General features: G+C 32.6%; 2 protein-coding genes across 7 annotated transcripts; one reads left to right on the top strand and one right to left on the bottom strand.

Annotated features, from left to right (window-relative positions):
* Positions 1–8,624: 8,624 nt before the first annotated feature.
* LOC108332531 (protein SOSEKI 1) lies at positions 8,625–18,405 on the top strand. 6 transcript variants are annotated; one of them, XM_052871243.1, is made up of 8 exons: positions 8,625–8,750; positions 12,910–13,022; positions 15,706–15,875; positions 16,145–16,214; positions 16,334–16,443; positions 16,609–17,317; positions 17,429–17,527; positions 18,147–18,405. In XM_052871243.1, the coding sequence occupies exons 2-8, from the start codon at positions 12,916–12,918 to the stop codon at positions 18,301–18,303; spliced, it is 1,422 nt and encodes a 473-aa protein (XP_052727203.1). In that variant the 5' UTR covers positions 8,625–8,750; positions 12,910–12,915; the 3' UTR covers positions 18,304–18,405. The 6 variants fall into 6 exon arrangements, with proteins under 6 accessions (XP_052727203.1, XP_052727202.1, XP_052727201.1 ...); XM_052871242.1 differs by having other exon boundaries at positions 8,626–8,750; positions 12,914–13,022; positions 16,331–16,443; XM_052871241.1 differs by having other exon boundaries at positions 8,626–8,750; positions 16,331–16,443.
* Positions 18,406–18,876: 471 nt separating this feature from the next.
* Positions 18,877–22,446, bottom strand: LOC108333545 (uncharacterized). Its single transcript, XM_017569010.2, has 4 exons — positions 21,857–22,446; positions 20,557–20,823; positions 20,376–20,467; positions 18,877–19,710 (listed from the first exon to the last, which is right to left on the bottom strand). The coding sequence occupies exons 1-4, from the start codon at positions 22,412–22,414 to the stop codon at positions 18,936–18,938; spliced, it is 1,692 nt and encodes a 563-aa protein (XP_017424499.1). The 5' UTR covers positions 22,415–22,446; the 3' UTR covers positions 18,877–18,935.
* Between the last annotated feature and the right edge of the window lie 510 nt (positions 22,447–22,956).

Genomic DNA, 22,956 nt, shown 5'->3' with positions numbered 1-22,956 from the left:
AACAATTGCTATATTAAGGTTAAAAAGAGTGTTAGAGGACAAGAATGGTCTTAGTCCCCAATTGTTCTAGAGCTTCTAAAATTACAAGAATCCTTACACAATACACTAAGAAGAAAGAAAATATAAGAATAAATTATAAGTATGATGAGAAGGGGAGTGGTTGTAAAACCCTAAAATATGTATTATAGGTGTGATTAATGTGATGTTTTTGAGAGGAGAGAAGTGGAGCATGTTGATGGATTAATGGTGAAGTGGAACATGGTGAAACATATATAGTTGTAATGTGAAACAGGCTGTCCATGAAATGATATAGAAAATTGATGATTGAGTTTATGAGTGTTTCCAAGAAGAAGAAACCAAATAAGAGAATCAAGTAGGTCTACTTATGTCTCCTCAGTGTGCATTGATGCATGTTCATTTTCATGGAGTTTTGTTCAACAGGAGTGTAGGACATCTACGGTAACTGTACTGTAAGAATAACGCCAAATACATGCATTCCTATCTCCATTATTCTTCCCAGTTGGCATAAGCTTTTAGGATTTTGAGGTTTGCTGTTACATGTTACCACAATCTGCATCATGTCAAACTAAAACTGCAATTTCTAAACTCTACCATAATTTAAAAGGTTAATTATTTTTTACATTATGAATTTGTTCACCTTCATAAAAATTAATATAAGCTACATGCAGAAAGAGGGATCCACTTTTTTAATTCAAGGGTAGAATGGACACTACAAATTAGGAAGGTGCTAGAAGAAAAAATGAAGTGTAGGAAGTATCATCCATTGAGAAATTGGGTTAATATTTTAAATGGGCTTCGTGATTATTTATGCATACCATTTTCTTGGCTGCATCTTGTTACACCTCCTTTTTATCTTCTTGCAGCCCCATAAATTTAAATATTCTCATTTTACCCTTGATTAAAATATATTCAAAAAGCCCTAAGTGGTTCCTTCCCACTTTTCCTTTCATTCTTCCTTCTTTGGCGACACTAGCATCTTGTACCTCCCTCCATTTTTTTTATTAGGCAGGGTGCATGGTTTTAGATTTATATTTAAGAAAACAATTTTTTTTATTTGGAAATTATTTTCTGAAACACCTAATTTAAAAAATCTTTTTTTATATTTCAGATTAGATATTTCCGAAGATATTTTTAGATTCGAAAAGCACTTTCCAAAATAACTAATTGGAGTTTTTATAGAATAAGAAGGTATTTGGCAAATACTCCTTCCGAAATTCCGAAATGTATTTTTTTTAATTATATAATTCAAAATGTATTTTTCAAATTTAGAAACATTTTCTTAAATATCCAATTAAAAAGCATGAAAAAAATGAAATGCAAGAATTTTTATTATAATTTAATGAGGGATCATTTGAGGATTATAGGTTTTATGAGTGTCCTGACAGAAAAAGAGGAGCAATTATTTAATAGGAAACAAATTTGTTATTTAATTAGCAATTATAATTTTTCTATTTGTTTCCTTAATTTTCTCTTTATTTTTCTTTTTTCGTTTTCTTCTTCTACATTCTTTGTGTTTTCCTTGATAATCCTCCCTAACAATCTCCATGACAATCCGAGACCAAACTTAATAAAATATACACTATTAAACAAAATCACAAACGCATTGAAAGGCGAAGGAAAGGGTTAAAGATAAGTATGAGAAAATATGAAATAGAGCTGTAAAATAGTTTTGCAATTTAGGATTTATCAAACTAAATCTGTGAACCAAAATCAAATCATAACATCACAACCTCTGTGCATTACCTTACAATGATTTAAGGATATTATTTAACTAATTACATCATATAAATATAAGAAAATCGCATAAATATAAAAATGTGTAAAATACCCATCTTTTAAGAAACTATAGACAAAAGAAAATTGTTTAATATGCACTAGAAATAATTTTAAAAAACACATATACGAGTAATAATATAAACAATACTCAATTTTGTAAATTATTTATAGAGATAATATATATATATATATATATATATATATATATATATATATATTTTATTTTCATTCTTGTACTATTTTCATTTTTAAAATATCCTTACACCTTTAATTTATTTAATAATTTAAAAAAATTATCTTCATTGTTTTTTTCAGTGTTTACTTTTTCATTTGAGAACTTTCACTACATAATTTTTTTCTCTCCCACTCATATTAGCAAGGTAATTTCTCTTCCATCAATTGGATTATACATTTATTTTGTATATCTTGTTTATCGAATCGAATCAAATCATCTACAAAAACATTTAACCGTCATAAAATTTTACTTATGTATGTTTTTTTTGTATAATTACTTACATTTATGTGATTATCATTTGATGCAATATCTTATTATCTATGTAATTATAATTTATTTCTTTCTTGATTTAATATAAAAGCAAAAAGCACGTATCCCTTTAGCATTATATTTTCTCTATTATAAATTTTATTTTTCTAAAATAACCACAAATATAGACATACTTTTTATCTACCAAGGACAAAAATAAGACAAATTTTATAGTCATTAATAGATAAAGAAAATGTAAATTTTTACATAAAATTAAAAAAAAAAGGATAATGAAATCAGCTGTGTTTTCCCTGAAATGTTTGCCACTATAACTTGGAATGTGTTGTGGTCACACCAATTTCCACCTGTGTTTGACATCATCAATAATATATATATATATATATATATATATATATATATATATATATATATATATATATATATATATATATATATATATATATATATATAAAAGGAAAGATGCACAATAAGATGGAGACAAGACTCTTTAAAATAATTGTGGTGAGCATCATAGACTGTATGCATCTTAGAATAGTGCCATCTTCTCCAATCAATCTTGACCAGTTTCATCTAATTTATTATCCAATTTCATCAGAATAGTTTAAAATGACATTATGATTTTCAAATGATAATGTAATACGGCTTCGAATAATAACATTGCATGCATTTTGATTTTTGTTTCAAAAATAATGTTGTATGAAGTTGTTAATTGGCACTGTGGTTTTGGGGGACAACCAAAAGGGACAAGATAGAGACTTGAATAATAGGTTGACATCATTGGACTCTATAAAACTATATGCTACTCACTCTACCCTGTGTTTTCTTGTTTTGACTTCATATAGTATAATTGGAAGATATATTATCAAATGTAGGTTGGGTTGTTTAGAATCTTATATATATTTTGGTAAATGAGATCCTAGGTTCACTTTGCTCTCCATTTGGAATAATCCTAGACTTTGACTGTTAGAGTTTGAACTTTTTGGTTGATTTTTCTTTCTTTTCTGTTTTTTAAGTTCCTTGTCAAAGATTAATGGTAAAAAGTTGTCATTTTTTATAGTTTGAAGGTAAAATATGGTACCATATGTCAATCACTCTTATTTTCAATAAGAAACATTAGCCTCCTGAGAAGTAATTGGTTTATCAATCCAAGGTAAATTTTTTTATTTAAATTAATTTTATGACTAAATATTTTACTTTTTTGATATTTGTTTTCTTAGTACGTGAATTCATTCTAAATTAATCTAAATTAAGGTAGACTAAGATTTTTAATCTATTTTATAATTTACAATAATTTTATCCAACTCATACTAACACTAAACTCGCCAATCATCTATTTACACATTACTTACAAAAAATAAAGGTTTAATTCCTATTTCGGTCCCACTTTTCGTAGGGTCTGTTCAAATTGGTCCTACTTTTTTTCAAAAGTTCACTAAGATCCCACATTTCGCAAAAACGGTGCAAAATAAGAATTCAACACACACAATTAAAGTACTTAATAAGAGTACAAAATACATCCAAATACATCCAAATTAATGGTAATTAATGGGAAGGAGTTGATCAAATTCTGAGTGGGGAGATGAGTGTTGGTCATTGATGTAAACGCAAGAAGTGTGGAGTGACCCGTGATGAGTAGAGGGACGAAGTAGTGCAAGGGATGAGTCAGAGTGTTGAAAAAATGGTCTGGTAATCGTTTACAGAATCCTGGTAAACGATTACCCGAGAGAAAATTGGATTTTGTACATAAAGTCCAACATAGGTAGTCAGCCAGGTGAACAGGGGTCACCATTGGAAAAAAAGCTTAGTTTTAGGCAGTTGTGCACCTGTCTGAGGCTGGTCCAGGTGTTTCAGTGGTGGGAAAGGGTGGTTGGTGATGTGATGTGAGTCCAATGAGTGTGGGGTGACCCCTCATTAGTTGGAGGAGCAAGCTCTGCAAGGGATGACTAAGAGTGTTCAAAAAAGGGCTTGGTAATCGTTTACAGCATCCGTGTAAACGATTACCCGAGAGAAAACTGGATTTTGTACAGAAAGTCCAACACAGGTACTCAGTCAGGTGAACTGGGGTCACCATTGGCCAAAAAGTTGAGTTTTAAGCACTTTTGCACTTTTCTTAGGCTGGTCCTGGTGTTTCAATGGTGGGAAATGATGTTTTGGCACCCCATGATGGAGGAAAAAAACAATGTTTATGAGATGAGCAACTTGGGTGAGATAACATGCTGTCAACTTTGACCTTTGCTGGCTATTTTACTGATAACTTTTCCCACCGACCTCCAAATGATGTGATTCTTTTTTTATTAGAACCTAGACTCAAAAATCTTTCCAATGACTACTAATTTGTATTTTTTGGACATCTGAGTTGGTACAGTTTATTCTTTCAAGTTAGCGTTTCATATATTTTTGCCAACTCTGACCTTTGCTTGTTCTTTTGCTCATAACTTTCTCCACCAAACTCCAAATGAGTTGATTCTTGTTTTGTTGGAATCTATACTCAAAGACCTTTCGAATTATGCCTTAGAAATCAAGTTTACACCTTTTTTGACACTGTAATCGATTACAAGGAAACTGTAAACGATTACCCGAGAGAAAACTGGATTTTGTACAGAAAGTCCAACACAGGTACTCAGTCAGGTGAACAAGGGTCACCATTGGCCAAAACGGTGAGTTTTAAGCACTTTTTGCACTCTTCTTAGGCTGGTCCTAGTGTTTCAATGGTGGGAAGTGATGTTTTGGCACCCCATGATGGAGGAAAAAAACAATGTTTATGAGATGAGCAACTTGGGTGAGATAACATGCTGTCAACTTTGACCTTTGCTGGCTATTTTACTGATAACTTTTCCCACCGACCTCCAAATGATGTGATTCTTTTTTTATTAGAAACTAGACTCAAAACTCTTTCCAATGACTACTAATTTGTATTTTTTGGACATCTGAGTGGGTACAGTTTATTCTTTCAAGTTAGCGTTTCATATATTTTTGCCAACTATGACCTTTGCTTGTTCTTTTGCTCATAACTTTCTCCACCGAACTCCAAATGAGTTGATTCTTGTTTTGTTGGAATCTATACTCAAAGACCTTTCGAATTATGCCTTAGAAATCAAGTTTACACCTTTTTTGACACTGTAATCAATTACAAGGACACTGTAAACGATTACCCGAGAGAAAACTGGATTTTGTACAGAAAGTCCAACACAGGTACTTAGTCAGGTGAACTGGGGTCACCATTGGCCAAAACGTTGAGTTTTAAGCACTTTTGCACTTTTCTTAGGCTGGTCCTGGTGTTTCAATGGTGGGAAGTGATGTTTTGGCACCCCATGATGGAGGAAAAAAACAATGTTTATGAGATGAGCAACTTGGGTGAGATAACATGCTGTCAACTTTGACCTTTGCTGGCTATTTTACTGATAACTTTTCCCACCGACCTCCAAATGATGTGATTCTTTTTTTATTAGAAACTAGACTCAAAAATCTTTCCAATGACTACTAATTTGTATTTTTTGGACATCTGAGTTGGTACAGTTTATTCTTTCAAGTTAGCGTTTCATATATTTTTGCCAACTCTGACCTTTGCTTGTTCTTTTGCTCATAACTTTCTCCACCGAACTCCAAACGAGTTGATTCTTGTTTTGTTGGAATCTATACTCAAAGACCTTTCGAATTATGCCTTAGAAATCAAGTTTACACCTTTTTTGACACTGTAATCGATTACAAGGACACTGTAAACGATTACTCGAGAGAAAACTGGATTTTGTACAGAAAGTCCAACACAGGTACTCAGTCAGGTGAACTGGGGTCACCATTGGCCAAAAAATTGAGTTTTAAGCACTTTTTGCACTTTTCTTAGGCTGGTCCTAGTGTTTCAATGGTGGGAAGTGATGTTTTGGCACCCCATGATGAAGGAAAAAATAAGGGTTATGGATGTAATATGAGTGAACAATCTGAGTTCGTGTAATGAAGTTCGTTTTAGTCCCCCCTTTGATTTAAAAATGTTAATTGTGGTCCCCCTTTGCTTTTGAATTTGTTCACGATGGTCCCTTTTTCCTTTAAAAATTGTTCAAATTGGTCCCTTACTATATTACTATAATACATATTAAGGATACCTGGCAAAAAACATATATAATGACATAATATCACTACTTCCAAATATCACAACATAATATCAGTGCAACATATTTAATTAAAGTGCTTAATAAGAATTCAACATACAGAATGAAAGTGTTTGATAAGAATTCAACACAGACAATGAAAGTGTTTAATACATCCACAATTAAAGTAGTTAAGAAGAGTACATATTAATACATCCAAATTTTCAACTAAATCTATGGATCTTTTCTTCTAATGTTTAACTTCTGCCTTTGTATTGGCTCACTTAAATCTCGGATGGAATCTTGACTTGGTTGTGGTGGTTGAGGAGATTGGGGACTTGATGGCTGTGAAGGTGCAATGGGTTGTGAACTTTGTGCCTGTGTTGATTGTGTTGGTTGGATGATGGCTGGATTTAAAGGGCACATTTTTTTGTTGTGCCCCAGTTCACGGCAGATACTACATCTCTTTCGCTGCCCACCAACACTCATCTTGTAATGGCGACATCCCCAAAATTTCCTCCCAGCATTCCTTGAAGTTCTAGCAACTTTCATTACAGCAATATCACCACATTGGCAAATAGGGGTTATCCCAACTCCCCTGGAAACAACACCGTGTGAGGATTGCGAAAATCCTTTGGAGGTTGCCTTCGAACAGGAAGAATAACTCTGTGATGAATTCATCCCTAACCCTAAACCTCTGCTTTTAAATTTCAGAACCCTAACTTTGCTGAAACCTCCTGCTTTTAGATTTCAGAACCCTAACTTTGCTTTTCAATTAGCCATGAATCCTCTGCTCTCAGGATGAATCACCAATTCACAGTGCCACGTCAACAAAAAAATGTACACCTCATCAATTTTCTTCCAGCTGGGCAGCTGTGCCGTTAGTTTTTTAACGCCGTAACCAAAAAGGACTAACTTGCACCGTTTTTGCGAAAAGTGGGATCTTAGTGAACTTTTGAAAAAAAGTAGGACCAATTTGAACAGATCCTACGAAAAGTGGGATCAAAATAGGAATTAAACCAAAAATAAACATAAAAAATTATTGATAACATACTTGTAATTAATTATTCAAAATTTACATATAATGTCATAGCAACATACAATGTTAATTTACATCCGATGCAACTTTAGCTCACATTGCAAGAGACATTTAAAACAGCTTATATTTAATACCAATCTCATTGGGGACGAATAGTAAAGATATTTCCTATATCACAAAATTAAATTTTAGGATTATTTACGTTAGCTTAGTGATAGGTTGTACTTATTATGTGATAATCATTAATTACTTATTAGACATAGTGAAAATATTTACGTTTATTGTTTGTTAGACAAAACACTTGCACTCATAATTTGTCTAACCACAATTTTTGTTATGTTATAAAGTTTTTGTATTCAAGCAGGCAATAAAAAAATATAGGGTGTTGAACTTTTGTTATTACAAATATTTCCATGAGAGAAATCATGGTGACCAATAATGATAAAGTTTCATTTATGTAAATAATGTCTCGTAAGGATTGGTAAGTTGTGTAAAAAAAATCCTTTAAAAAAAATCTCAAAATTTGAATTACGAAGTAAAAAATATAAAGCTTAATATTTAAATTATGGCGTAATCTTCTTTACCTTTTTTCTTTCTTTCATAAAGACTACCAATCCGAAAGAAGATACATATGCACAATTCAGAGGATATTTGAGGTGTTATTCCCTTATATAAGCTGAATTTAACAAGTGTGATGAACTATTTCCCTATCTTACTAAATTTTAATAGGACAGCATGAGAAAGAGTGGAAAAATTATTTTGTTAGATTCATATTCTACCATGACGTCTATGACCTAAACCTTCATTAAAATAAATTTAAGCTCTTCAACGATATTAGTGGAATAAAGAAAGTACGTAGGGTTATATTAGAATTGCTCAATGCGAATTTTTTTCTACAAGAAAATTAATAAACACATTTTCTTGGTCATCTCTCGTCATTATAAGGGGAATCTTCCTTATAAAGGTAAAGAAAATTGTGTTTTCTTCTATGAGAAGCTCAAAATTAGTGGCAAGTGGGGACAGGCAAAGTTTCTCTACAAGGAAAGGCAAACCTATAAACTTTTCTCTAAAGGTTTCACTTTATTAAGGCAAAAGAGGAGAATGTTTGAAGAATTTCCTTCTACGTTACTATTGCTAACTTATTTATAATCGAGCTTATGCAGCTATTTTTCACGATATAGAAACGTGCTTTTGGTAAACTTCACTGCTTTGCTTTTATACTATAGCCATATAAATGTTCATAAAGTAACATCGTTGACACTTTTTATAAGCACATTCAGCCACTCCAATGGAAAATCACAGCCATTAAAACCTCCTGCATCGTCAGGTGAACATCACATATCACTTCCCTTTTATTTCTTCATGACTCATTCATTTATGTGTTGTGATGTGATCTTCTCTGTCGTGTGGTTTTGTAGCATTTTCTTGCACATGAAAGAATTTTTCTTCCTGTGGTTTGGTTGGAAAACACTTGAAAGTGATTAACAACACCTTTTTCTTCTCTGGTTTGAAGTTTTGGAGATTTTATCTTATAGCTAGTTTGCAAAGAGAGATAAAATGTGAGTGTTAACTAAAAATTTGACTATTTCTCTAATTCGTAAAACCTATACATTCCTTCTTTTGTTTTCTGAGTGTGCTTTCCTTCATGACTTGATTCTTTTACTTCAAGGTTGTAGATATACAAACATTGTAAAAAATGCAAAGACGTGTAAACATTATAAATATCATAAAGTTCCCTCTCTTTCTTTTTCTCTTTTTTAATGAACAAAAGAGTTTCTAAGAATGTAAATTTGAGGTTTTTGTTAAAAATAGCGTTTTGTTGCTAATAAAAAAAAAGCATATATAACATTTTAGAAGTTAAGTTTTAGGATATTTTTTATCTATCTCATAAATTTTTTTGGATCAACTCCCACTTATTTCAAAATGTTTTTTTTATAAGTATAATATATATTCCACTAGTTTGGACATTTCAATCAAAACATACAACTTTATGAAAGGAAATGTCAATTTCTTTTACTTCTTTTTCAATCAATTCTCGAACATTTTGAATTTAAGCTTCATTGAGTGTAAAATTTAGTTAGTTATTTAAATCGAGTAACGTAATCCAAAAAAAATAATTCCAAATCAGGTTGTATGAACTTTTTAACTCTTTTTGGAGTACTAGATATTATGAGGAAAGTACATCATGGATTGGATTTTTCGAATCTAAATCTAATAAAATAATCTATATAATCCAATTTTATTTTAATTAAATTAATTATGATTTTTTTTTCAATCCAATTTTAATTAGACCAATCTACTTTATCAATTAGATCTAATATACATGATTATTAATTATTAAGTCCATATGGTCAGGCTGACTCGCTCGACTTAGACTCAAGTCGACTTGTGTTAACTTGGATTTGGTTCACTCAGCTCAACTTGTATTTGAGCATTCTCATCTCAACATCAGCAAGGACTGACTTAAGACAACTTATGCGAAACTGATTTAACTCGACTTGGGTTTATGTCGATTCGTTGTCACCTGGGTTTGGGCTGAGTCAACTCAACTTTGGATCATTCTAAATTGGCTTGACCTTAGACTTGTGATGACTCAGTTTGACCATTCGGTCTAGGTCGATTTGGCTTGACCTTCATCTTGGATAAATTAGGCTTGACCTTTAGTAAGGTTGACTCGACTTGACCTAAGTCCATGATAACTCGGCTTGACTTTCAGTCCAAGCTTACTTGACTCTACCTTCCCAGATCAACCTTCATCATGGGCTAACTTGGCTCGAACGTCAACTTTGGCTAACACAACTTGACCTTCAACTTGGGTTTACTCGTCTTGAATTCAGACTCAAGCTAACTTATCTCAATATTCAACTCAAGCTAACACATTTTGACCTTTAGCTTGAGTTAAATCAGCTTGATTCTTCTTCTTAGACAGACTTAGCTTAATTCTTTGACTTAGACTAACTCTGCTTGATTCTTTGACCTGAGTCGGCTCAACTCAATTTTCCAACCTAGGCTAACTTAGCTCAACGCTATGCTTACAATGACTTGACTCTACTCTTTGACCCAGACCGACTTTTCTCAACATTTTTACCACATAAATGTCACTTAAGCAATTGGTTTTTTTCTTGCGAAAATCATAAAAAGGAGAGAGCATTGTCTTATCACGACTTTAGCTTGAATAACCAAGTTGTTGCTTGAGCAAGAAACATTTCAAGAAAAGAGATGTCCTATTTCAATTTTCACTCAAGTGACAAAACAATCACTTGTACAAAAAAATTCATCAAAAGAGATAAATTTGTCCCATTCTTACTTTTGCTTAAAAGTTTGAAAAAAATATATTATTAAATAAAAAAAAGTATGCATAAAAAACATAAACACCATGATATAATATCATTAATCTCAATCAAATCATAGAAAAATCAACATGTATACAATTGTTTTGTATTTCTAAATTCATATGGACTCTCAAATTCAAAACAAAATCGTCAAATTAATTCTTTATAAAATAACAAAAGTATTTTAACTTTATAAATTTCTATTTCTAACATCAATTGATTTAGTGACTCATATCTTACCAAAATTTTAGAACTTCGTTTTCGGTCCACGATGAATGTCAATGTTCTGATTCCAAGTTTGTTAATTGTCTTCGTTGGGGTCAATCACAGTGCATCCAAGGTTTTATCTATTTTAGAGTTTGGAGTTCCGTCACAATTTTTTCTCTAAAGACAAATCGAAGGATGAAATAAGAAATGAATATTTAAACTACATTTGGCTTCTAACCTAAATTATATGAGACTATTAAGAGTATCGAAATACAACTCAACTTAAATGAATCATATTAACTTTCTTTATCTCACATCTCACTAAAAAAGATTTAAAGAAATTAAAAAAGTCTTAACTTGTTAAAAAAAACGAAAAAAAAACTAATTCACCAACATATATATTATTCAATCATGCAAATCTTACAACTCACATGCAAATACAAGAGAAAATGAGACAACTAGAAATTTAAGGTGAAAATATTTACTCTAAACTAAATCATTGATTAGATTAAACTATGTTGTACTGTACATGGTGACTTCTAATTGGAGAAAAGACAAAAGGTAATACCATAATTTTAGAGAGAAGTTAGAAAAAAGTTAGAAAGAATTATGTAAAAGAATAATTAGAAAAATAGTAAAGTTTGTAAAATGAATTTTTATGTATAAAACTTTAATTTATATATTAACTATAAGTTAGACTTTTAAATTTCATTATTTTTAAAATCACTTCTACTAAACATAAAACTCATTTTTACTAAACATAAAATTGTACTTACAAAATAAGTTAAAGCTTAATTTATGTATCTTACACATGTCGGACATTATTGTTTTTCTCTGCACAAAACAATCTTCAAACTTTAATTAGTATTTTTTATTAGAGTAATTAGAGATTTATACGATATTGTATCTTCTTTGGAGCATTTGTATTTATTATTTTTATTATTATATATATAATTTGGCTCAATTAAGTTTATTGAATTAGATATTTAGTAATTTCTTTTATAGCACAATCCTAATTTACTATACAAAAAATAATCGAACTGACTACAAAAATATAATTAAGTTTGGTAAAGTTGAAGATAGAGAGATTCATTGACTCTTTTTTTTTTTATATCACTATATCATTCTTTTGGGTTATATATGTAATTAAGAAGAGTGAAATTACATGTCTATGCTGAATGCAGTAAAATAGTAAAGTACACATACATACATGATATGATATATACATGTTTTGCATCTTCACTTGGTTATTTGTTACAATGTTTGTTATAAAAAAAATATTTATTATTGACCTTTAAATTGACTAGTGTTTTAATTACTTGAATAGGTTGTTGAATTGTCTATGCATGAGTTATTTAAGCAGAAAAATTTCCATTATTTTGCTGACCCTCTTCATGAACTTTTAATTCAAATTAGTAAGCTAGGTTCACATCACATGATTTAATAAATATTGCTCACTACTTTTCTTTTCCTTATATTTATAATTGTTCATCCAATTCATTAAATTAAGCTATATGGTCCCAATTTATTTTCCTTTTTCGGCAAAAATAAGAGATCATGCAATAGCTAATTAGTCATATATGTAAAAAAGAAAAAGAAAGGGAAAAACTATATTCCACAAACAAAATTATTGGTAACTTGGCACCGAAAGAGAAGAAATCAGAGAACAATAAACACACTTATATTTTGAAAATCTAAATCAAAATTTTACAAATATATAAAAAAAAAGTAAAAAAAAATGTTTCGTTTTGGATTTGTTCTTCAATGAAGAAATCGTTTTCCATATTAGACATGATGATACAAAAATGGAATGATTCCTTTTCATTGAAGGTGACAATCTCTAATTGAATGATTTTCAGAGAATTATTATTATAGTTTCCTAGTTTCTATTTTCAGCTACTTATTTATGAGTCATCTTGTGATGAAAATTGCAATGTGATGTTGAAGGAAGGAATGACAAAAGGGATAAAACAAAACTTATGTGTCATGTATTCAATGGCAATGGAATCATCAAAAGGGTACTCACACTATACAAAGGAGGATCTACACATCATGAAAAGGTCAATATCTCAACAAAATCCTTTGTTTTTTGGACCATTATGTTTGATGTTTTTCTTAATTTTTTTAGTATATTTTTTTCCACTTTCACTTTATATGATTATTATTCTGTATAGTGTTCTTGTATTTGCTGGCCAATATTGCCATTTGGTATTTTCAAATTGTCAAACACTTTCTAGTCTTTTTTGTCATCTATTTGTCTTCAACAATTTGTGTTTTTAAATTAGGTCAAACTGGTTTTCTATAAGCATGGTTTGCTTTTCTTTTTGGTTGCATTTGGGTGCATCTTTGTGTTAGGCTGCTAGCAAAACATAAACAATTTAAATTTCTTATGGACAACAAAATAAAAAACTGATTAAGTAATTAGTTTAATACAAATTAAACTAAAAATCAGAAAAATTACATGAAGATTGTACAAATTACAACTAATGAATAAATTAATTTCAATAACTCACGGAGAAATTCATATAATTTTTTTTTCTCTTTAAAGTATTTATGATCGAAAAAGTTTGTCTAATAGACACCTTCATTTATTTTATATCCTTTTTCATTGAATTTGTAATTATTATTCTATACGTAGAAAAAAAATTGTTAATTATATGTTAAGAAAAAATGTGTGAGAGAAAAACCTGATCCCAATCTCTTGAAATGTAGGGTTCTTGTGATAAAATGCATTAATTTCTTAATACATGTGAAATAAAGTCTAAAATTGTTAAAATATCAATTGATTTTATTATTCTTCATTTTATCATTTAATGTTCACATCTCTTACAAAAAAGAATCTTCGTAAATAAATTTCATGTCCATTTCTTTTAGAATAAATATTACGAGAATTAAAAGTGTATTATATTTTTATGACAAACTATTATGTATGGCTATTGATTTGTCATAATTCTTTAAATTTGTAAAAAACATTACTGCTAAAACGTGTCATCAAACTTATTCTTACAAAGAAAAAAGTGTACGTTTCCTTAATAAAATATTTAAACTGAACGTACTTTTAGATTTATGGAGGCACTTTATATATATATATATATATATATATATATATATATATATATATATATATATATATATAACATTTCTAGTATTGATTATATTAAGGATTCATTTTTAAATATTAAAAGAATTATTAAATTATAGATAAACAAAATATTTCTTTTAAAGATTTAATATTGGGAATGTGATAATCAATTTCACATATTATAGATCGTTTACATTGATATATAATAAGCATTGGTATTCGTTATATGAATAATTTAAAATAAAATTGTATTAATTACTCTGTAAAAATATTAATTTAATTATTCACAAAATAATATGTTTCCAAATCATGCTGCTGCATCTTTACAATAAAATTATAAAATGAAAAGAATAATATGTTTTATAACAAAAACATCAAAAATAATAATAAAATATTATTCTTTTAATATTTTTTTAATTATCATATACTATATATATATATATATATAATATTTTTCAATACATTCAATATACCATTTCATTTAATTATTTGACCAAGTCAAAGTGGTATGTTTTCTTAATCATCAATAATTTTAATAATTGATTAGGACTACATTTCAGTTTCTAATTGGTTTATCCATGAATTCTGTTTGTTGAATTTGAGAAAGTCAACAACAATGACAATAATAATAATAATAAATTATCAAAATTACTCCAATGCAAAAGGTATGAAAAAATTTATAGGCAAGTATGTGTAATAATAGTATGCACATTAAACACTTAGAGAAAAAAAGAAACAATATAATAAAAGACATGAAGAGGCAGTTATTCAACATATTCCAAAACAATACTATTTGTGCTATTATTCAAGATCCATAATTTTTATTATAATAATAACAATAAAGAAAGTTATTAAAAAGAAATAAAATAATTTAATTTTCTAGTTTCTGAGTCAAACAATAAATCTTAATTCTCACATTAATTATCTTTCTTTCATTCTTTTTCTCTCTTTTCTTCATACCATCCCTCTATGAAACAGAAAAAGAAGAAACAGAAAAGAACTTTTTAGGGAACAATGATGTTAAGTCAAAAGCTGACTATAATACATTTATTATATGATTTCTTAAATCGCGAGAAATCAGATTATCCCTCTGTAACTACATCTTTATATATCCTCAAACCCTGGTCAATTCTTGCACACTTTTTTCTCTCTCTCTATCTGCTTTTTCTGTTAGAAAGAAGAGGTAAAGGTAACTGCGTTCTAGTCCACAAACCAATCACTTGCTTGGTATTCTCTGGTCTCGATGTTTCTCATTCTTTTGTCTATGTTAGGGAGATAAAATGCTTTTGTTTTCTTGTTAGAAGATAAGAACAAGTAAGCACTCCATGCATATATGCTCATGTAGCTACCTAGCAGGCCTGCATTATCTTAAACATATATTATATGATAATGATATGAAATTTGTGAATATTTTATTTCACATGAAGGTTTGCATGCTGTGATGTCAGTTCAGTTCCTTGTGTCGCAGGCCGGCAGAGAGACAAAGATCTCTTGTGTTGTGTGTTTTCCAATGTTAGCTGCTGCTTTCTACGTTTTATATAATATTTTGAAGCATAGTAGAAGATAGCTGAGTTAAACAATAGAGGGTGCTTTGTGTTGTTCCTCAAAAGAAGAGTACTTGTAGGGTTCCTTTGTTAAGAGGGTATTGGTGTTTACTGCAGCAAAAGCAAGAAGAATAACACACCAAGAGAAATTGAAATGGAAGGCAAAGCTTTAGGAGAAGTGAGAAGGCTTCACATCGTTTACTTCCTCAGTCAGATAGGTGGTCGTGCAGATCATCCTCATCTAATTCGTGTTCTTCATCTTACTCGTAATGGGGTTTATCTGAGAGGTGTGTTGTGTTTCCTTTGTTCGATTCGATGCTTCCTTTTCTGCATATTGTTGTTTCTGGTGCACTACGCATAAGATGATGTGAATAGAGAGTAAAGAAATGCAGACACTTGTTACATTTCAGACTCTTGGTTTCTATCTTTTCTCTTGTCACATCATATTTCCTTTCACATTTACAATCTCTTTCTAGGTGTTGATGGATCATTTTTGCTGTGATTAATGTGATTTTTATTAGCTAACGGTATTGCCTTTTATTTATCTCCTGAAAAGATGTCAAGAGATGGCTTGGGGAATTGAGAGGAAAAGACTTGCCTGAGGCATTTTCTTGGTCCTACAAGAGGTTGAGTGATACCCTCCTAATCCTTGCTTGGGTCCATTTCTATACTTCATTTTTTTAACCTTTAACCATATGTGTGCGTTGTGATGAATTTGTAACTAACAATTATTGAACGGCAGAAGGTACAAGAGTGGATATGTGTGGCAAGACTTGCTGGATGACGACCTCATAACCCCCATCTCTGACAATGAATACATCCTCAAAGGATCACAAATCCACACTACCCCATTTGGTATGTACTTAGAGAAAATTTCTATTCCCACTTTTGTTATTCTCATTAATATTTCAGTATGGCCACCCATAATTTCTATCCATGGACATTTCCAAAGCATTCTGCACTTTTCCAATAATGTCAAAATCCTCATTAAGTTGGACAACTTTTTGGATAATGCTGCAGCAACAACTCCTTCACTGGAAGAAAAGAAAGCTGTAGGTTGTGATATCCATGCTGAAAAGATGTGCCCTCAATTACAAGTTGTAGAGGACAAAGAACACCAGCAGCAGCAGCAGCCGCCACTGTCTCTAGCAGAAGAAGAATCTCAGATTCAACCAGACCAGAATTCGAAAACAAATTCTCCAACAAAAGGGTCATCAGAAATCAGTCAGGACTCGTTGGTCTTCAGCTCAGACAGGTCTTCTGTGACAGATGATGACTCTTCTAAGGTTGAAGAAGAGAAGCACTTAGAGATCACAACAGGCAGTGAAATGCACCAGGAGAAATTAGAGACTTGCTCATTGCCTTCCTTGTATCACAATCTGTTGAGTAAGAAGGGCACTCACAAAGATGACCAAAATAAGACTCACTCACCTGATTCATCCCTGTCCACCATATCCACATCATCATCTCAATCATCCTTCACTAAGATCAGAAGCAATTCTACCAAAGTTTCTAATATTTTTCGAAATTGGATCACTTGTGGCACTGTGGAAACAAATGATGCAGCACTCATCATGATGAACCCGGCTCAAACAAAAATTTCCAAGGAACCCAGCAACATACCTGAAACAAAAGCTGAGATTTGTAAGGGAGACCGATTGGGAGGATCAGAGAGGTGCTTTAGGACTTCTTGGGGTCATCAAGACCAGAAACAGCAATATGGCGCAAGGTGATGAGTTATGGTATCAATTGAACTTTGAATATATTTTAAAATAATGATCCTAATATTATTATCTACTTGGTTGCTTCTTGATTTCTCATTTTTTTTTCTTGGTTGCAGAAAAAGCTTTGATGGAGAGGAAACAAACAGGAGCAGGAAAAAGTTAGGCGACTTGCTAAATCAAGGTTCTTCCAAACCATTTGGTGGACCAATTTGCTCGTAAGTGACTCAAAATGTCACCTCTTGAATATAATTTCAATTATTACCATTTCAACAGTATGGTGAGAAGCAACTTTGCATGAAAACTCACGGTTATATTTGTGGAAGATGTTTTAGCTCTGTTGAAGATCAATAGGATTACAATATTAGGACTTGTCAGCACCTGATTGAGGCTCAGCTAAATGAGGTGCATGGAGACCAGAAAAGCTGCACTAGACTGTTTGTTATTAGTCTAATAAGTATGAACAAAATTAAAACATATATACTGAAACGACAAGTGGCAAAAGTTTCCAACAAAAAGGCCAGTGAAGTGAAGATTCAGGGTGGTGGTTGTATAAGTCTAGTCAAAATCCATAATTTAGATTTTCTTGTAATAAAATATAAAATATAAAAAAGGGTTGACATTTATTAGCAGATTGTGATGTTTACCAACTTTTGGCTGCGGGGTATAGTGTTAAAGATTTCACAGTTGTTTCATGCATCTCAATTAAATGTGAGTAGTTAGTGTAGTATGTATGAGCTATGTACTTGATGCCCATATGTTTCGAGACACTTTCAATTTCACGTTTTTATCATAATCATCAATGAGAAAGACCATAAATAGGACTTGATGATGCAGGCAATGTGGGAAGTCGTTTAAGCCTGAGAAAATGTACGAACACATGAAGTCTTGTAAAGGAATGAAAGCCTTGGGAAAGTCAGCTCCAATTGTTGAGGAGGCACAGCTTCCGAGATCATCAAATTCATCCCATACACATTACTTTTTGACCAACTAAAATATCAAAGTATACCTTCATCACAGAAGGCATTAGCTTTTGAATTTTGATGTTTTCACACTTTGTCCTAGTGCTCTTATAAAATGTCTCTATCAGTGTCTCTTTCTTTCTCTACCATACCCTTTGGCACGATTATTCTTTTGTCTTGAAAACGAAACCAAAACATTCTGCACCACAGAAAAAAGCCAACCTTTTGGCACAACACTACAAACCAAGAATTAACGGTTTATAGCCAATAAACGCAAAGAATGGCATTTGCTCATACACTACACCTTAAGAGTGTACTTGAGATTTCTAAGGTTAGCTTAAATACCGTTTTGGAAACAAATGACCAAAAGGTTAATCCAAAATAAATTACAGCATAAATCTACAGTCAATAATAGTAAGTAATGACATATCCTTATCATAGAATACAGCTCAAAAATAGTACAATCTTGGGAATTACTTTGTTCAGCCAGAAAGTTAAATTAAATTATACAAGGGTTAAGATCCTAATTAAAGTAGTTATACAGAGACCTTATAACTTTAAATCTTCACTGTAATACCAATGTCAGCTGTCCAATGCAGAGTCAGTTGAGGATAGTAATCTCCATATTCTCAATTTTGTTAGTCATTGAGTTATTGCACATTTATTAATTAGAAGCAATAGTGGAATTAACATGCTCTAGTAGAAACCGGTACAATTTTTTCCTTAGCTTCTCTACTCTCCGATCGACCTTATTATCTCCACCAACCAAATTATCTAACCAGTGATTCACCTGTTTGAGCTGTCCGAGAAGACTTGCAATTTCAGTGTTCACTTCATTTTTCAATCCAAATTCATTCCGTAGGGACTCCTCCAAGTACTCCAGGAACCATTCACTAGATGCCTCGAGCAGTTTTTCAGCCAAACTTGCAGCCACCTTTATTTCAATTCCTTTTGATTGATCCTGCTTGGCAGCATCCTTGTTCTTGGTTGCCAAGAGTTTCCGCTTCGCAGAAGGAAGCCTTTTAGCAATTGAATTCGGCAAGGGACTTGCTTGAGTTGCTCGGTTTTGCTTGCTTTGGGCAGTTGCATTCTCAGTATTGATGTCCTCAGGAGAATTCTCAATGACAACATAATGGCATTTCTCATCATTCAGAACCTCACTTTTCACCTGTTTTTCAAATAGATTGAATCTGGAAAGATTGGTACCTATGGCAGCTTGTACCCAAGATATAGCATTCATTCCACTGGGAACTTTGCCAGCATCTTCTGTTGCACACTGCAGGGTAGAGTGGCCACATGGCTTTGGTTCGGGAAATGGGGTGAGTAAAGAATCAAACAGCACTAAAACTCTCCGCAAACTCAGGTGAAGCTCCAAAAACTGCTTCACAAGTGATCCAGCAGAATGTGTTTGATATGACTTGCAAAGTTCTGCAAACATGCTGAGAAAGAATGCTCATCTCAGTCGATAAAATTATAAAGCCATTCTAGTAGCTCATCTTTACCCAAACGAGGATAAAACAATGTGTATGTTTCTGTGCATGTTGTGTTTAGCTAACTTCAAGAAAAGCAATCACTTTAAGATAGCTTCAGAAAAGAAACAACTATTTCCCTGAAGAAGCTGATCCAGACAAGCTATTATTAGAAAACAGAGAAATTTCCTTCCAGTTCTGATTATCAACAAGTGACAATGATAGTGATGGAATAACAATAAGACTTGTCATGATATTTGCTTGGCAAGAAATTTAGTTGAAATAACATTCAAATAGTGACACATTTAGAAAGATAAAATCCACAACAACTTGTACCCTAAAACTGAAAGGGGTACAGGTACAGTTTACAACACAAATCAGTTAACCATATTTTGAAACGAACAGTAACAGAAGCATTTCTGTATTTTAATAACTAGAAATGCTTTCTGAAATTAGAAAGTGTTTAGGTTCATTATATCATTAAATGCAATATTATAAATACTGCATGAACAGATAATATGCATTTGTTAGACATAAGTATGGCCAATACCAATGAGAAGAAGGAAGCGCAGAAAGAGGTGACAAAAACATAAGAACTGTATTGTCTACAATAAAAATATTAAATAAATAAATACCACATGCATTGGATCACAGTATCTGTAGCAGATGCTTCTTCAAGAGACCGCACAGCCACCAAAAAAGTAAAATTTCTATGACCTACAACTTGCTGCAAAAGAGTGACACAACAAAATTCAAAAACTAGAGATGGTTGCGAGCAAGTTTGAATATTAGCAAGACACAAACCCAGTTCAATACCTTTGCAAGATCACACATGGAGGGTGAGAGATCATCCCAAGATTCAGGAGTATCGTAAGACCAAGTCTTGAAATTGAGGGGAACCTTTACTAGTTGGGTATGAACAGTGCCACCACAGGGTGACCTACTGCCAGTACTCTTCCTCAGAGGAGTGTTTGTCAATGATTTTGGACACAGATTCTCGTTTTCTTTCTTCAAGGGTGAGACACTAGAAGTTGGAGATTTTAGCGGAGAATCAGCTTTAGTAGAAAGCTTCTTGTCTATCACCTACAGCATCATACACCATGTACCCCCAATAAGCTTCAAGAAAGCTAAAACACAACAAACGACGCATAAAAATAAACCTTTTTGTCTCATACAACATCAGAGTAAAAGTGTTAAAATCTTGCTACATGCAGTGCAGACATCAGAGCTTGTAGCACCCTCAAAAGTACCCTCAACCAAAGGCCCTACCATATTGACCTCAAACGTTCACGAAACACATTTACATAATTCATTGCCAAAAAAAATTGACAACGTTTCAAAGCTTACGAAGAAAAAGCTGTGGCCGTGGTCCACAACAACAGAAATTAAAGCCTTTTAAAAGCGCAAAAAAATTTTAAAAAAAGAGGGCCCCCATTTATCCAAAACGGTGATTTAACAAAAGGAAAACAACAACATTCAGCAGTGGGACGACAACCTCACGTTTCCTTAAAAATCTACAACCTTAAACTTGGGACATTGCTGAACACAACTTAATGACTACTATAACATGTCCGCCATCAAATACATACTATAAGAACACACTCACTCACTCCCTGACAAACCCTCTATTAAACCACCCCTTCATAGAAAACCCATGCAAAATTTACAACAAACAGCCCAAGGGATCCAAAAGGAAAAACCTTTCATTCACCAAACAAACTAAGAATTAAAAATAAAACACAAACTTAAATGCAGTTCAGATCTTTTACTCGAAGAAAAAGTAAAAGAAAAAAAAATATTTATTTGATAAATAAAAAATCCTTTTTCCTCTCCATGTCAATTCAAATTTTAAATTTTTTCTCTTATTTTCCATCCATCATACTCCCTGCCAAAATAGGAACTTGGAACGGTGAATGAAAAACAAAGAAAGTCCATTAAAAATTTTGAATTTAAAAAATTCATTCCCACATACAAAAATAATTTTTCTCTCTACCAAAAAAAAACAAAGATACTTCCTTTTCCCTCCTTTTTCTTCCCTTCTATTCTCCACACATCCCCACATGTGAGTAAATGATTGAAAGAAGAAGAAAACAGCAGAAAAAGAACAGCAACACACGTTAGGCGAAGTGGGGTTGGATTTCTTGTGCTTGAGTTTACCACCACCGGAACTCGCAGAACCGGTTTTCTCCTTGCGAACAGGGCTATGATCCCAGACCCTTCTCGCAGAGTCCAAACTCAACCTCCTCGTCTCCACCTTCTTCTCAGCGACCCTCTTCTTCACCCCTTCAGTCTGGCTCTGGAGCGCGTGGAGGGACGCGCCGGGGAGGAGCTCGGTTGGATTGCCGACGCAGGGACGGCGCTTGGGGAGGACGGTGAGGCCGTGGACGATGGGGACGGGGGAGGCGCGGTCTAGGCGGGTAACGTAGACGAAGTGGCCGAGCTGAAGCTTGTTGGAGCAGATGAGGTGGGCGTCGTCGTCGGGGACGGAGACGAAGGCGGAGTGGAGGGAGTCGGAGAGCTTGATGAAGTAGCCGCGGGTCTGCAGGGCGGAGGTGGAGGAGAGACGAGGCACGATCTCCGTGACCTGGAGGAGGGCCTGGCGGTGTGCGGCGGTTACCTTGCTGCCGGCATTCTCTAGGAGCTTGGAGAGGACGCCGGGAGTGAGGGACGCCATGAAGGTGCAGTGTGAGTAGTGGGAGTGGAAATGAGAACAATAACTGAAACAGAAAAATATATGTTATTTGAATAAATAAGGAAACTAAAATATAAATTTGTCATGTGAAAGGTTTTATAAAATGAAGTGAATAACTCTTTTTCTTGTTTTAATGAATATTCACTATCTTTAAAAAATATTTTTTATTTAAAAAAAAAAAAAGGATAACTCTCAACATAAATTTAATATTTCGACTTCTTTACTTCCCGTACCTTATTCCCACCAGAATAACTGTAGTACTTTCTCTTTTATTCCTAGTAGGGTGAAGGTGAAAAGGAAGAAATATTTAAAATATAATTTAAATATTTGATATAATATGTCATTTTGCGAAAAAAATCTAACGTTGGAGTTAGAGAGTGAGACAGAGGAAGGAGTGTGCGGGGGAAGGTGCAGGTGTGGCAGACGCAGAAGGGTGATTACACATGGCAAACCAGAGATGTCACCTTTCTTTATATTTGAGTGAAAAAACAGAGGAAAACAAAAAGTGAGTTTCATTACATAGA

Source organism: Vigna angularis, chromosome 11 (genome assembly GCF_016808095.1).
Source record: "Vigna angularis cultivar LongXiaoDou No.4 chromosome 11, ASM1680809v1, whole genome shotgun sequence".
In the NCBI taxonomy this organism is placed as follows: Eukaryota; Viridiplantae; Streptophyta; class Magnoliopsida; order Fabales; family Fabaceae; genus Vigna; species Vigna angularis.
This window is presented reverse-complemented; position numbering and strand designations above follow the sequence as displayed.